The 14,239-nt window shown below is 30.9% G+C and overlaps 2 protein-coding genes and 1 long non-coding RNA gene across 3 annotated transcripts; all 3 read right to left on the bottom strand.

Moving 5' to 3' along the window:
• Positions 1-203: 203 nt before the first annotated feature.
• LOC145798482 (uncharacterized) lies at positions 204-3,027 on the bottom strand. The gene is made up of 3 exons (XR_014339372.1): positions 2,798-3,027; positions 2,619-2,680; positions 204-833 (listed from the first exon to the last, which is right to left on the bottom strand). It is a non-coding gene; the product is annotated as an uncharacterized LOC145798482 (long non-coding RNA).
• Positions 3,028-6,249: 3,222 nt separating this feature from the next.
• On the bottom strand, positions 6,250-13,763 carry LOC114284947 (uncharacterized). Its single transcript, XM_082888777.1, has 7 exons — positions 13,129-13,763; positions 9,787-10,266; positions 9,566-9,715; positions 8,273-8,377; positions 7,987-8,034; positions 7,473-7,910; positions 6,250-7,073 (listed from the first exon to the last, which is right to left on the bottom strand). Exons 6-7 carry the CDS (start codon positions 7,893-7,895, stop codon positions 6,561-6,563), a joined length of 936 nt encoding a protein of 311 aa, XP_082744903.1. The 5' UTR covers positions 7,896-7,910; positions 7,987-8,034; positions 8,273-8,377; positions 9,566-9,715; positions 9,787-10,266; positions 13,129-13,763; the 3' UTR covers positions 6,250-6,560.
• LOC145799239 (uncharacterized) lies at positions 9,561-10,066 on the bottom strand. The gene is made up of 2 exons (XM_082888776.1): positions 9,787-10,066; positions 9,561-9,715 (listed from the first exon to the last, which is right to left on the bottom strand). Exons 1-2 carry the CDS (start codon positions 10,064-10,066, stop codon positions 9,561-9,563), a joined length of 435 nt encoding a protein of 144 aa, XP_082744902.1.
• Positions 13,764-14,239: the final 476 nt, after the last annotated feature.

The following is a 14,239-nucleotide window of genomic DNA, read 5'->3' as shown; positions in this document are numbered from 1 at the left end:
TCAAGTGGTTCCGAACTTCTTTCAATTGAATGAAAAGAAGTTTTGGATAATTTTGCCTCAACGCAAATTTCACATTTATGATTTGGATCAATGTCAAATTTAGGTAAACATTCCATATTAATTAATCTACGCAAAGATCCATAATTAACATGTCCAACTCTACCATGCCATAAATATGAAGACTCAAGCAAGTAATAAGAAGATGTATCTTATTAATACTAGAGGGTACAACAGTCATTACATTCATTTTGAAAAGGCTATCAGACATGTAACATTCCCCTACATACATCCCGTTTTTGGTAAGTACAAACTTGTCACTTTCAAAAACCAGCCTAAACCCATTTTTACTCAATAAAGATCCAGAAACAAGATTCTTACGAATGTCCGGTACATGCAGCACATTGTTGAGAGTGAGTTCATTTCCAGATGTTATCTTTACAATAATCTTTCCTTGTCTTTTAACTTTAGAAGTCGAAGAGTTGCCCATAAAAAGTTGTTCACCATTGTCCACCACTGTATAAGATGTGAACATCTTTTTGTCGGCACAGATGTGGCAAGTAGCACCAGTGTCCACCCACAACTCTTTAGGATTTCCGACAAGGTTTGCCTCGGAAACAACTGCAAAAAGATTTATGGCATCTACACCATTGAAAATTTTACCTTCTTACTTGATCTTATTTTGCCTTTGCAAAAATCAGTTCCTAAGAACTTCTCCGACTTTTTACCATGATTCGCTGGTACAGTCCCAACATAAGGAGAGGTAGGCGCAATGGCAATCACCATACCAGTACTGGTTTGAACATTAGTTTGACTAGTTTCAGTAGCCATGAATTCTAAATTATAAAACACAATTAGAATTAGAATTTTGTACTACACAGAAAATTTAAACCAAAACCACATAATTAAATTCTATAAAAATAAAAGAAACAAGAATTGTGGTTTTTATTTCCAATTAATTTGAAAAGAAAATAAAATTATATTTAAACAAATTAATTCCATACAGAAAATTAAATTTCTATAAAAAATAAAAGAAACAAAAAATATAAATTTTATTTCCAATTAATTTGAAAATAAAAAATTTATTTAATCAAATTAATTCCACACAGAAAAATATTTCTACAACACTTCAAAAATTAAAATATTGATAATTTTAATTAATGTAACTCAGAAATAATTTTTGAAAACCAAAATTAATTTCTGACAAAATTTCACAAATAAATATTCTGAATTGTTAATGACACCAGTATATTACTACTAGTTGTCAAAGAAAAGAGACAGTATATTACTACTATCTATCAAACAGTATATTACTACTATTTGTTTTCCAACTAGAATATTATTTTGTAAATCACAGAAAATAATTTCTGTAAGAAGAAGAAACAGAATGGGAAACAAACGAAAAATTCTGTGAACAGAATAATTCGAATCTGTCTTAAGATTGTTGGAAAAATCTTCTGTGTACAATAAATAAATTAAAACAAAATCAAACAAATAAAATAAATAACGTACCGAATTTATTTTATTGAACCGAATGAATATTTAAAAGATCAAGTTGAATGTATGACACTCTATCCTTAAGACAGATTCGCCCCGCTACGGTGCTTACGGACTAATGGCGTCTATCTCCCAGGATACAATGATCTTCACAAATTTGTAATAGCACTCTAAACAAATTTGTCCGGCAAACTAAAACCTTGTGTTCTATACTCTCTTTAATTTTTTCCTAAAATGATATGAAGAACATACAAACAGAGATAAAAGTCTAGACAACAAAAGTGTATTTTTCAGACTGTTTTTTCAATTCCAAGACTGCTGGAAATGGTAGATATTTATAGGTATAAAAACAGACCCGAATAGGTCCGATTTTGAACATGAACAGGTGCAAAAAAACTAGACAGATTCAGTTTTGAAATTCAAACAGATTCAGTGGTAGTTTCAATCTGTAACTGCTGGCAGTTTATGATAGATAACTGCCTAGCAGTTTGGATCTGTTCGGGTAATCTGTAAACAGTTTGAATCTGTTGAACTGCTGGAAAATGGACTAAAAATCGGGCACAGTTTGGACGGAAATTTTGAATTCAAATTTGAATTAATTTCCCGCAATAATTTTTAGAAAAAAAATTCAAATGAATTTTGTCTAAAAAATTAATATAAAAACCGACCCGACCTACACCCGGCACAATTCGGCCGGAGGGCGGCGGTGCGCGTGTGTAGTGGTTTGAGCTAAGGTTCATTTTGTCCATAATTCCTCCTTTTTACAAACTTGGGGTGCCCCTTGGGGCCCAACCCAAGTGTTGTCACCTAGAACTTATATATACACATAAGTTATCTTCAAGTTTCAATGTGGGACTAGATTTACAATGAAACCCACATTTAAATCTTTAAATGTCCAATTCCATAAACTCGAAAACGACGTCAATTTCCCATTCACTTATAAATGAGGAGGGTGGTTTTGGGTGGGTATACCGGCCATCAAGTTCTGTCCAAGTTCAGATTTAAACTTGAAACCCAACGCTAGATGGATATATCAAAGTATTTGCACAGCACAACACAGTTTAAATCCCATCAAAAGAGAAAGAACCCAATTAAAGAATTGAAAAATAAAAGGTAATAAATACCTGGGGAGAGACCCAGCAGATCCAAGACTGTGCAGTTTGGGGAATTGTACGGAACACAGACCCTGAAGTTGAGGCAGAGGAAACAGAATTCAAGTTATTAGTTCTCTAGTTGCAGAGTTTGAAATAGAAAATACAACAACAGAATCTACATATATATATATATATATATGTACACATACATATAAAGAAAGAAATGTATAATTGGTTTGGTTGTTGGAAGCAGAGTCGTGAATTTGAGTTAATGACAAAGAAGAGTGAGTGAGGAGTGAAATGCACAGAAATTACAAGGCCGAAAGGAGGGAATGAAGACTTCTGGGAATCCATTGTTGGTTTTGAAAGGGGGGTACGATATCTCCGCGTAATTTCTATCACTAGCTGGCCAGCAGAGAACGACTCAAACTCAAACTCTTCTCACTTTGTGTTGAAAAATGAGTGGAGCTTCCGAGTGTCACACTGTTTGTTTGATTCTGTTTGCTTTGGATTTTACAAAATTAATTTTTTAATTTATTTATTTTATTTTTTAGATTTACGTATAAAAATTGTAGACTAAAAAAAATTTAAAAATTCACTAAATATAAAAAAAAAAATTGAGTTTATGTCATCTTCATATCTTAACATAAAAGAATTTAAGAGACCCATAGAACTCATTATGAATCCCGTTTTGATGATATAAATTTTTTATTTTATAAATATCTCAATGTATATCATTCATGAAAAAGATTAGGTCAATTTAATAATTATAACATTTTTATTTTATCGTGTTTGTATCTAGAAATTGAATAATGTTAACTAGTGTACCAATTGATGATGTGACATAAGCAGTGTTTGGGAACCATTGAGATAGGTTATTTTAGCCTCAAATGAAAAAAAAGTCTTTTAGCCTCACCTATCCCATTGATTTCAAAAAATTAAAAAAAAAAAAAAAAAAAATATATATATATATATATATATATATGAAAAACAACACCTCACAGCAGCAGACAGCCTACACTGTCGCCAACACAGTGTAGGCTTTAGATAGTTAAATGACCATTTTACCCCTATAGATTAATTTTGGAAAAAATAAGATTATGGACAAATTTGTCATTTCAATCTTACACATCATTTCAAACATATTTTTTAATACAACAATCAACTCAAAAATTTAACCCAATTGCCCAAACACAAAAATTAAAATAACTTACTAAAATAGTCAAAAAACTAAAAAATCTAAAAAAATTACTTCCCAAACACCCACATAATTTAAGAGGTTTTTGGTATTTGTAATGTGATTAATGAGTGAGGTCAATAATAATGTCATAACTAGTGTTGGTACACTGGTTAGTATATTAATTAGTGCATGTAGCACCACCGCTAACAATTAGATGGTCTATTTTTTAAAATATATTTGCCATATATTTTTTTGGAAACAAATATAATAAAATAAAAACGTTACGATTATTGAAAATATACTATTTATTTTTTTAGAGGCAAATATGATAAAATAAAAATATTGCGATTATTAGGTTGAACTATTTTTCTTGTGAATGATACATTAAGAATATTATAAAATAAACACCTTACGGGCCCCACAACTTCTCTCACATTGACATATGAACATGAGATAAACCCAATACATACAAAAATTCAATACATTTTCTTATTTTTTTTTTTGTATTTATTTCTTCACAATATTTTAATTTTTAAGTGTATTTAGATTAAGTAGATCTAAAAAATATAATAATTAAAATTAATTAAAATATTTAAAAATTTCACTACGAACAAAAACATAAATAAATTGAAAACTCAAAAAATTACTTTTAAAAATTCAAATCAAACAGATTACGACATTTTTATTTTATTTTATTATTTTTAATATAAAAAATTATATTTTAGTTAAAAAATTATTTTTTAAATATACCTAATCTAAATAGGGGATTTTTTTTTTTTTTAGAGTTTCTGGTATTAAGATTTTATAGTATAAAGGACATTCAATATTTTCATAATGTCTAAGGTTTTTCAAATCGATCTAGAGAAAATTCAATTCAGAAAATTTTTCTGAAACCAAAATTTCTCTGGACTTCCCAGAGAAATTCTCCCCAAACCAGAGAAATTTGCCTCATTACGTGCAGAGAATTACTCTAGATTCAAACCAGAGAAAATTAAAATTTCTTTAGCTTTATTCACAAATTTCTCTGACTTTGTTTAAAGAAAATTAAAATTTTTCTGACTTTGTTCAAAGAGAATTTCTCTGACTTTCTTCATAAATTTCTCTATGAAGAAAATCTGTGTCTTAGCTTCTCTAATTCTACTCTAAAATTTATACCTATCAAAATAAATCAACAATTCACATAATAGCCAACTAATCATAAACTTCAAAGACCATCCGAAGTTTCCATTAACCGTATTTGAAATATTCAGTGCAATTTCTCTCTACACTTTGGGGTCTATTGGTAATAGGAAAGTTCAAATCAAATTGATTGCTTTTAAGGGTTGTCTTTTATTGAAGAGGGACTACAGTGATTGTGCAAATCAAGAACAAAAAAGCCTTTGCCTATTGATTTTTTTTTCTATAATATTGGTTTCAAGTGCTGGTTTAGACTTGTTCTTTTTTTAGGGACACTGACTATCATTGTTGATAAAAGCGAGCATATTGGCTATACATATCTGAGAATCGTATAGCTTTATCGGAGCTTTGGAGGGGACAGAGAAAGCACATAATAATTCAAATAATGTTCTGTTTTTGTCGTTTCTTATAAACTTTTGTGTGCTTTTCTGGGGTGTGGGGTTGTGGAATCATGAGATTATTATTGGGTTTGGAAGACTTGATCACAAATGGGATTTTTTTTTGATTAAAATAGTTATAAAAAAGTAAAATAGATTTTTTAATTTAATAAGATAAAATATCACATTTAAATCATAATCATTTTATTTTTTCTCTCTTAAAATTATAAAAAATTAAAAATTTTATTTCAAACGAAACTTTTTAGCCCCAGATTAAAATAGTCAAAAAGTCAACCCACATCCCAAACAAATCTTGAGAGAGAGAGAGAGAGTGAGTAAAATGAGATTTGATTTGAGAGAGTTAAATTTTTTTGTGATATATGGATGTGGAAATGAGGGATTTTAGACATTACAAAATAATATTATGAACTGCTTCCATTACTAAAAATAGGAAAGGGACCTTAGACTAATTTTCTCATCTAAATGTACTTAAAACATAAAAATAAAAATAACGTATTGTAAACAAATTGTAAACAAATTTAAAAAGAATTCAATAAATACAAAAATAAAAATGTACATTTTTTTTTTGTAATTAGTGTTTTTTTAAATATTTTCACAAATTTTGTATTTTTAAGTAGATCTAAAAAGTAAAAAAAAATATTTAAAAAATTCACGAAAAACCAAAAAATACAAATTGAAACTCAAATATTGTTTTTGAAAATATACTAGTTTAAAATTAAATGAAGTGAAAATTTATAAGAAAAGTTTATAAGATTTATTAGTTGATATAATATTTTTCTATATATTAATATATATTTGCAGAAAGAAAGTTAGACAACTAGGAGTGAAATTTGGTTTGATTTTCATAAAAATACAAGTTGCAAGACTCAAGTAAGCTGTTTAAAAAATTGAAGTATAAATCAAATCATATGAAATTGAAAATGACATCTTAAAAGAATAGCCTTGTCACATTTATTGATAAAATGAACAAATACTATTGTAACTGCTATATATAATGAAAAAATAACAACATATTTTAGTACATCCTACAAACTATTCTTATACATTCAAACTAACAATCCATTGTTGAACTCTAATAAAGAGTATCTATGTTACGACGAGCAAAAATTCTAGACCCATAAGTAGAACTAACCATATCGGCCAACAGAGGGAACTGCAAAAATGCAAATAATGTTACCGGTATGCAAGCAATTAGTGCCACGGGAATGACAACCCAAGCTAGTTGATGGCCAAGTACAATGAAAACGTTGCGCTAAAAGCTACAAGCATGGATGCTATAGAGAAGAAGAGAGTTGTAAGACCGATGATCAATCTCTTTAGTAAGGTCTCGAGGAAATCTTCTTCTGCATAGCGAGAAGTGAGGATGGACAAGAACATTGGTATAGCGGTAAATGAGGAGAACAAGGCAAATGCATCTGATATGGCGAAAAGCATGAATGTCTTGGCTTGAAGAAAATTTGGGATGCCATTGTTGTTATTGCCTCCTGGGACAGTGAAAATAGCAGCAAACATTACTGTGGTGATAAGTGCTGCGACAAGCATGGATGATGAGGCAGTGCCTTTCATCCACCTTTCCCCGGCTTTCACTAGTCCCATGTGCTCCTCGGTGAACACCATTCGGGGTGTTCGACCTTCCATGTCTCTCATCTCCTTGTATATGGTCGTACATTCTTCTCCACTTCCTTTTGAAATTGAAAAGAATTTAATCATTACACAATTAAATGTATGAGTCTTAAGTAAGGTGGTAATTAAATAGTTAGCAATGATCACATCTAAAAGTTCAAACTAGGAAAACTAGCAAGGGGTCCATAATTTATTTCTTTTCACCGGGGGCAATGAGTAAGTACTAAGAATACTATAAGGATTTTTTTTTCCACCAAAGTCAATATCTATAATTTAATTCCAATAATTTGACAAAGATAATTTAAATCTTTCAAATCACAAATTGAAGAAAATTTTAGCACATTCATATTAATTTTTTATAAAACAATATAAACACATAAAATTTTTACAATTGCCCTTGGTGAATTTTCATATTTTAAATTTTTTTCATAATCGCCTTACTATCATTACTATCAAATACAATATATTCAAAATATAATGTTGAATTGAACAAAACTTTAGAATTACCTTAAACCACAAGAGTTCTCGTTGCATTTGAAGTGCAGCACCAGAGACGATGTTAAGTCGATTGAATGGAGCCAATTTTCCAACCAAGTGTAACATGTTGGTATTGTTTGAATCTTTATAAGCAGTAATCAAATCTTTGTGAGCTCCAATGTCATAAATAAGGGTGAAGATCTTTTCTTGGCAATGGATGACAGCAATGTGAAAAATGCTCCGACTTTGCTCATCAACCTTCCAAATTAGATCAGGGTAAGAATGAAGGAGCTCAAATACAAACTCAAAATTTCCTAACTCAGCAGCAACAAATAATGGTCGCGAAGGGCTTTTAAGTATGTTTCCAATCTGTGCATCATCCAATAACAATATTTGTCCCCAGAAACGTTTCACCAACTCTAGAGATTGCATGTCTAGTAGTTTTTTTGTCATGAACTACCTTGAAACCTAACATCAGAGGAAAAGTAAATCACTCTATAGATTGTTGAAAATGTAGGTAAAAGATACAAAATGCGTGGCATACCAAAAACTTCTTCTGCGTGCTGAAGTAGTTTACTGAAGAAGCAGTTCACTGCAATTCCAATCACAACATTTGGTGAATAGAAGATTATGTTTCCAAAATATTATTTTCCAAATTGTAGCCATGTCGTTAAAGCTCAGGAAAGGTCAGTGTAATTTGCCTTAACTTATTTTATGTGTGTGTGTAACAATGTAAGGTAGATATATATATATATATATATGTGTGTGTGTGTGTGTGTGTGTGTGCGTGTGTGTGTGTAGAGAGAGAGAGAGAGAGAAGAGACAGTTACAACTGTGGATGGTTTTGCCACTCTGGTACTTGGACATAGTATAGAAGAAGCTGTGGGTCTGGGTGCAGCAGCAACTAAACTCCTTCAATTGTCCCACATGGACCGCTTTTAAGAAAAAAAATAGATAGACTTTAATTGTTTTGGCTGGTGATCAAATTTACTAACATGCTAAGCTAATCAGTTCACTAGTGGGTCACTAACTATGTTACATAGACTCGGGTACGGGTATCGGGTGCGGGTGCGTATCTAGGAGTCGGACACTTTAAAATTAAAAATTAAGGATACGTGAATTTGTATCCAAATTTGGATACGGGTACGGGGATACGTTAAATAATTTAAAAAATATATATATATTTATTATATGAAGATGAGTTATATTATATAAATAACACATAAAAATCTATGAAGATGAGTTATATTATATATATATATATATATATATATATTTATAATATTTTTATTTTAATATACATTAATTATTTAATTTATTTATTATATTTTTTAAACAATGTGTTCTAATTAAATTTTTTTATTTCATTTTACATACATGCATTTATTTATTTTTTATTAATATATATAAGTATATATTATCTTATAAATATATTATATGTTATATAATAATTATTATAAAATATATAATATATAATAATAATAGTTATTATTATAATTATTAACTATTAATAGTTATTAACTATTATTATTATTATTATATATTATTATAGTTATTATAATGATAGATAGATATACGAATAGATAGACAGATATGGTAGATCGAAAGGAGATCGAGAGCAGTACAGGAGAGAAGAGGAGATCGAGAGATCGAGAGCAGTATGGGAGAGAAGAGGAGATCGAGAGAAGATGAGATCGAGAGACGACAGAACAGGAGACATCGAGAGAAGAGGAGATCGAGAGACGAAAGAACAGGAGACGAGATCAAGAGTGAAGGATCGATTGGGGTGAGATCGAAGCCTGCGACTAGAGAGAAGTCGGCGACCAGGTTCTTGCTCTCTCCTCTTTCCTCTCTTCTGTATTTAGGGCTATTTCGTTGCTTCTCTATGTAGGGCAAAACATAGCCGTATCCATTTGTGATGAGCCGTATCCCGGCCGTATCCCGCACCCGTACCCGTGTCGTGTCGTGTCGACACGGGTACCTCCGAAATTTCAAAGAGTCCGTGTAACATAGGTCACTAATCACAATAACTATATGGAATAGTGAAATTGTAGAGTTGTCTAAAAGCAGCATGATGTATCAATTATAATTATAAAAATTTACAAAGAAATAGTGAAACTAACATGGATATATAAATCTATGCCAGACTCCCAGCCCACTTTTGGCAGAAAATGCCGAGCTTTTTCGAGCTAAAACATGAAGGGCTGTCTCCCCATTCGAATCTTGCTCAATTGCTAATCCTGGTCGACAATCAAGTATGTGAAGAGCGACATCTGCAAACAAAACAAGAGGGTTAATCACCTAGTCTGCAAACAATAAACAAGCATGTATAATATCATCTTACCATACAAATCTGAACTAATAGTAGCAACAAGTAAGCCGATGAAATCTTCTTTTGTTAGATCTTCATCCCTAGTCATCGAGCAGAGAAACAACACCATGTCTCTGTGATCTAACAATGCAGCCATGTGGACTGCTGTCAATCCCTTACTACCCCTCACAGCTGGCAAGTTAATGTTCTTTTTCACCATTACCTCAGCAATTCTCGTGTTTCCTGATGCGGCAGCAAAACAAAGCGCTGTGTTATCATGCTTGTTTTGCAATTTCAAATCCTTCATGTCCATCAATTTGACTAACTCTTCCACAAACTTGGTCTGTCTGGCTCCAGCTGCAATGTGAAGAACTGTTTCTTGCCCCTTTGTGATCCTAGCATATAGTGCAGATGGATGCAACCTGATAAATTCTTTGGCCTTTTCCCAATCACCATTAAGTGCCGCTTAGTACAGGGGCACGTACATTCTAAGATTTATGGTGGCTTTAGTCCCTGTCAAATGTTATATGAGGATAAAGAATCAAGTCATGGATTTGTGATCATGATACTTACTGCTAGCTTGATATATTGTTGTGCCCATTTAGTAATATTCTAGACTTTTGGTACAACTAGTGATTTAACAGGTATCAGAGTCTTGATTCCGTGAGGCATGAGATCAAATCTCGTTGTCTCCCCAAAAAATTAGGGGTTCTAAATTAGAATGTAAAAAATATGAACAATAATACATTCCTCTAATTTTGGAGTTCTAATTAAGCTCTAATGATGTGGTAGGGAATAAAAAAAAATTTAAAAAATAAAACCAAAATCAAAACATCACATCACAGTGGGGTTCACTCCTATTAGAAGTCATTAGAGCTCTTTTATTAGATCATTTTTCAAAAAATATTGGGCGAATGTTGTAAATAATGAAATTCTATTACTTTAGCACTTCCTCACCACGTCTCTCCTTTGCTGCAAAGGGTTCGAATCTCTCAAAGAAATTGTGAGAAACCGAAGCAATCGGCAAGGCATCTCTCTCTTTGTCTCACTCACTCTCTTTTTTTTTTTGCCCTTAATCTTATTTATGTACCATAATTATTTTTGTAAATTCACTATTTTTTTTTAAAAAAAAATACATTAGTTGAGGACATGTCTTATTAATTTAGTATTATTTTCTTTAATTATTGATTTCATTGCTTATTTATTGATTTATTTGAGGACTTGCTTAATTTTGATTTGTCATGCTTTTGTTTGTTTGGATCAGATATTGTCTTCATTGTTGGTGAATTTTGTTTTGTGGGTGTTCTCTTATTTAGTACTTTTGCATCTAAGAAGAATAATATTTAGTTGATAGTTAATTCGTTTAGTTTTTTTACAAACTGAATTTGCTATACTATAAAATAATAATATTATATTTCTGTCTTTTTATGTTCTTATAATTTTTCATATATTTTTTTTAATGTAAGTAAATTATAGTAATGTAAATACTTTTCATTTCCTATGCAAAGTTTTTTTTTTTGTTTTTTGTCATTATGGCCCTGTTTGGTAGGTTTATTTTCACCTTATTTCACTTTTAGCTTAATTTAAGCTATTTTGATGTGTTTGGTTTAGCTTAACAATACAACTTATAATTTTTTGTAAGTCAAAAATCAACTTATTCTTTGAGTGGGGAGGAAAAGCTTAATTTATAAGTCAAAAATTAATTTATGTTCACAGTTATAAGTTATAAGCTGTTAGACTATAAGTTATAATCACTTTCTCACAGTTCTGCCAAACGGCTATATATGAAAAGTTATATTTTAATGGTTCGCTTGGCTCTCCAAAAACTTGGGACCAGCCTTACAGTGTAGGAGACACATGGAACAATAGCGCGGTGGATCCTGTGAGGAGACGATTGTAATGGGAAGACTTAGGAGCTGTTTGGGATAAATTATATAAGTGTATTTTTTGATTTTTTGGTTAAAAAGATTAAAAAAAAATGTATGTTTGAGATAATTTTTTTGACTTTTTACGAAAAAATATGTAATAAAATATAATATCAACTAGTAAAATTACCAAATTACCCCTACTGATACATGCAGCAGTGTCGGTGCATTTCAATTTATGTTTTCTATGGGAATGTGTGGCTTATATTGAGCCACGCTGCATGTGGAGGAATTGTACTGCAGCATTGAGCTGCACTATTTATTTATTTTTATTTTTTTCTTTGAACCCATAAGTATAAACTTTTTTGTTTTTTTTGTTTTATGATATTTTGACTTTTGTAGGTGATGCCAAATCAGCCCTAAGTAGGAGTTTGGCATGTACTAAAAAAATGTATTTTTTTGGCATAATATATTTATTTAGGTCACATCAATTAATATCTATCAATATTTATCAATATCCCCTCTCTATTTTTCTACTCATTTTTTTTTTACTTTTTTACATATTTTTTTTTATAAAAAATCAAAAAATACGCTTATTTAAAACATCTCAAACCACTCCCCAGATTAGGAAAAAGATTGGGAGTTCTAAATATAGAATTTTAGAAGAGTTCTAATGAGTTGATTTCCACTTATGCTGTGATGTTTGTGTTTTTTTTTTTTTTTAGTTTTGTCACGTTATTAAAGCTCAAATTAAAACTCTATCTTTAAAATTCTGTATCATTTCCCCTCAGATTATAAGGGGAGTGGAATTAGGTCTCACATCCCCTAAAACTCTATCTTTAAATTCTGTATCATTTCCCCTCAGATTATAAGGGGAGTGGAATTAGGTCTCACATCCCCTAGCCAGAGAAGTTACTAGGCCACAAGGGCCATAGGCATAATGAAGACATTGCGTATTTAAGTGGGGTGCTATTAAATAACTTGGGTTTACCATTTTGTCATGTTAATAATATATGACATATAAGCACCATTAACAGAAACTTAAGTTTAACCATTAAAAGTTTTGGGGCCAACAAGTTACTGGGGGCATGGCATGGACTCAATGAAATAATAATGCTTAAACATGGATGCGAGTTTCGAATATATAACACAAGTTTTAACAAATACAGGTTTATTTTCCTCTCCCTTTTTTATATTAAAACGAATGAGAGTTTCAATCTTTTTATTACTATTTGTTTTAAAAAACACAACAAACCAAAAAGATACAGTTACGCTTCATTTGGAAATATGTTATTTTAATAATTTTTTAATTTTTTAGTAAAAATATGAATAAAAAAAAATTAGTATGTTTGAAATGACTTTTTACGAAAAGATATGTAAAAAGTGAAAAAAAAAATCTTTAACTTTTTAATATAAGTTATAGACTTTTTAATTTTTTTAATAATTTTTTAACTTTTAAACCAAAAATGTTGCAGGCCAAACGAGGCCTAAGTGTCCAAAATATACTTACTGACTCTTAGCAATCCACGGGGTGATGTGAGTAGAGAAGCAGAGGCAGGCCCGGATGTAACTTCACTTGGAACCATGTTAGAAAATGCTGCAATCACAGTGTTGGTACGGTCAGGGAGTTGTAACGAAACAACTGACCGGGAGGAGGGCTGTGGTGGAACCACTGTGGTTGCTAAATTCTTGGGTGGCATCTCAATTGTTGAAGGAAGGCTTCTGGCCGAGCTCGGTTGGCTTCTGGCACAGTTTGGTTGGCTCCTGGCAGACTTTGGAGTAGAGTTTCCTTCTGGGAAACATGACTGGATTGAAAGAGTTCGTTGCCACATAATGATCTCAAACTCTCCAAAATTAATTCACCCTTGTTAAAAAAACAAATTAACAACAATGAATAGACTGAAACAAGCAAACAATAATGAATGAACAAGCATACAGTTTTTAGCAGTATAAAAAAGAAGAAAAGTGAAGTGATGAAACAGCAAATAAACTTCCCAGCAGACAATAGGGATGAGCCAATTGCAATTACAAAGTAAATCATCCATAAAGGACCTGCCGGATTCCTGGAATTTGCTTGGTGTGGACATTAAAAAAAATTACTTAAAAAAAAAAAAAACTTTCTAGAACATTTGTACCCCATCCCATGTCGGTTCAAGTCTTTTTATCCCCTTTACATATTTATTTATGATAATCATATCACTTTTTTTTAAACCTTTTAGCAAGCTGAAAGTTATAAATCAAAAAGCAAAAACCAAATACTCCTCTCCACCTACTTCTCAACAATTAGTTTTTAATTTAATTAAATTATTTTTATCTTATAAACTGTAAACATAAATTACACCAGTCTCATTCTTTTATCTCCAATGCACTCTTAATTATGTTATCATTTGAAAATAAATTTTTTGAATTAACTTGTTGACTTTTTAATTATTTTAACTTGATATTAAAAGTTTGTTATCAGTTGACAATGGAACCAAATAGTCCCATTCTTTTATACTCAATGCACTCTTAATAGTGTTATAGTTTGACAGTAGATTTTTTAGTTAGTTTGTTGACTTTTTAATTATTTTAATCTAAAACTAAAAGTTAATTTGGATAAATTTTTTGACTTTTATAATAAA

Source organism: Camellia sinensis, chromosome 9 (assembly GCF_055761805.1).
Source record: "Camellia sinensis isolate YWXY chromosome 9, ASM5576180v1, whole genome shotgun sequence".
Lineage (NCBI taxonomy): Eukaryota > Viridiplantae > Streptophyta > Magnoliopsida > Ericales > Theaceae > Camellia > Camellia sinensis.
This window is presented reverse-complemented; position numbering and strand designations above follow the sequence as displayed.

Excerpts from the sequence above, each read along its gene's own strand:
- LOC114284947 (XM_082888777.1), bottom strand. The coding sequence starts at position 7,895 with ATGACAAAAAAACTACTAGACATGCAATCTCTAGAGTTGGTGAAACGT. Across the intron at positions 7,074-7,472 it reads GAGAACTCTTGTGGTTTAAG|ACTCATACATTTAATTGTGT; the intron begins GTAATTCTAAAG and ends ACCTTACTTAAG.
- LOC145799239 (XM_082888776.1), bottom strand. The coding sequence starts at position 10,066 with ATGGACATGAAGGATTTGAAATTGCAAAACAAGCATGATAACACAGCG. Across the intron at positions 9,716-9,786 it reads TATTAGTTCAGATTTGTATG|ATGTCGCTCTTCACATACTT; the intron begins GTAAGATGATAT and ends TTTTGTTTGCAG.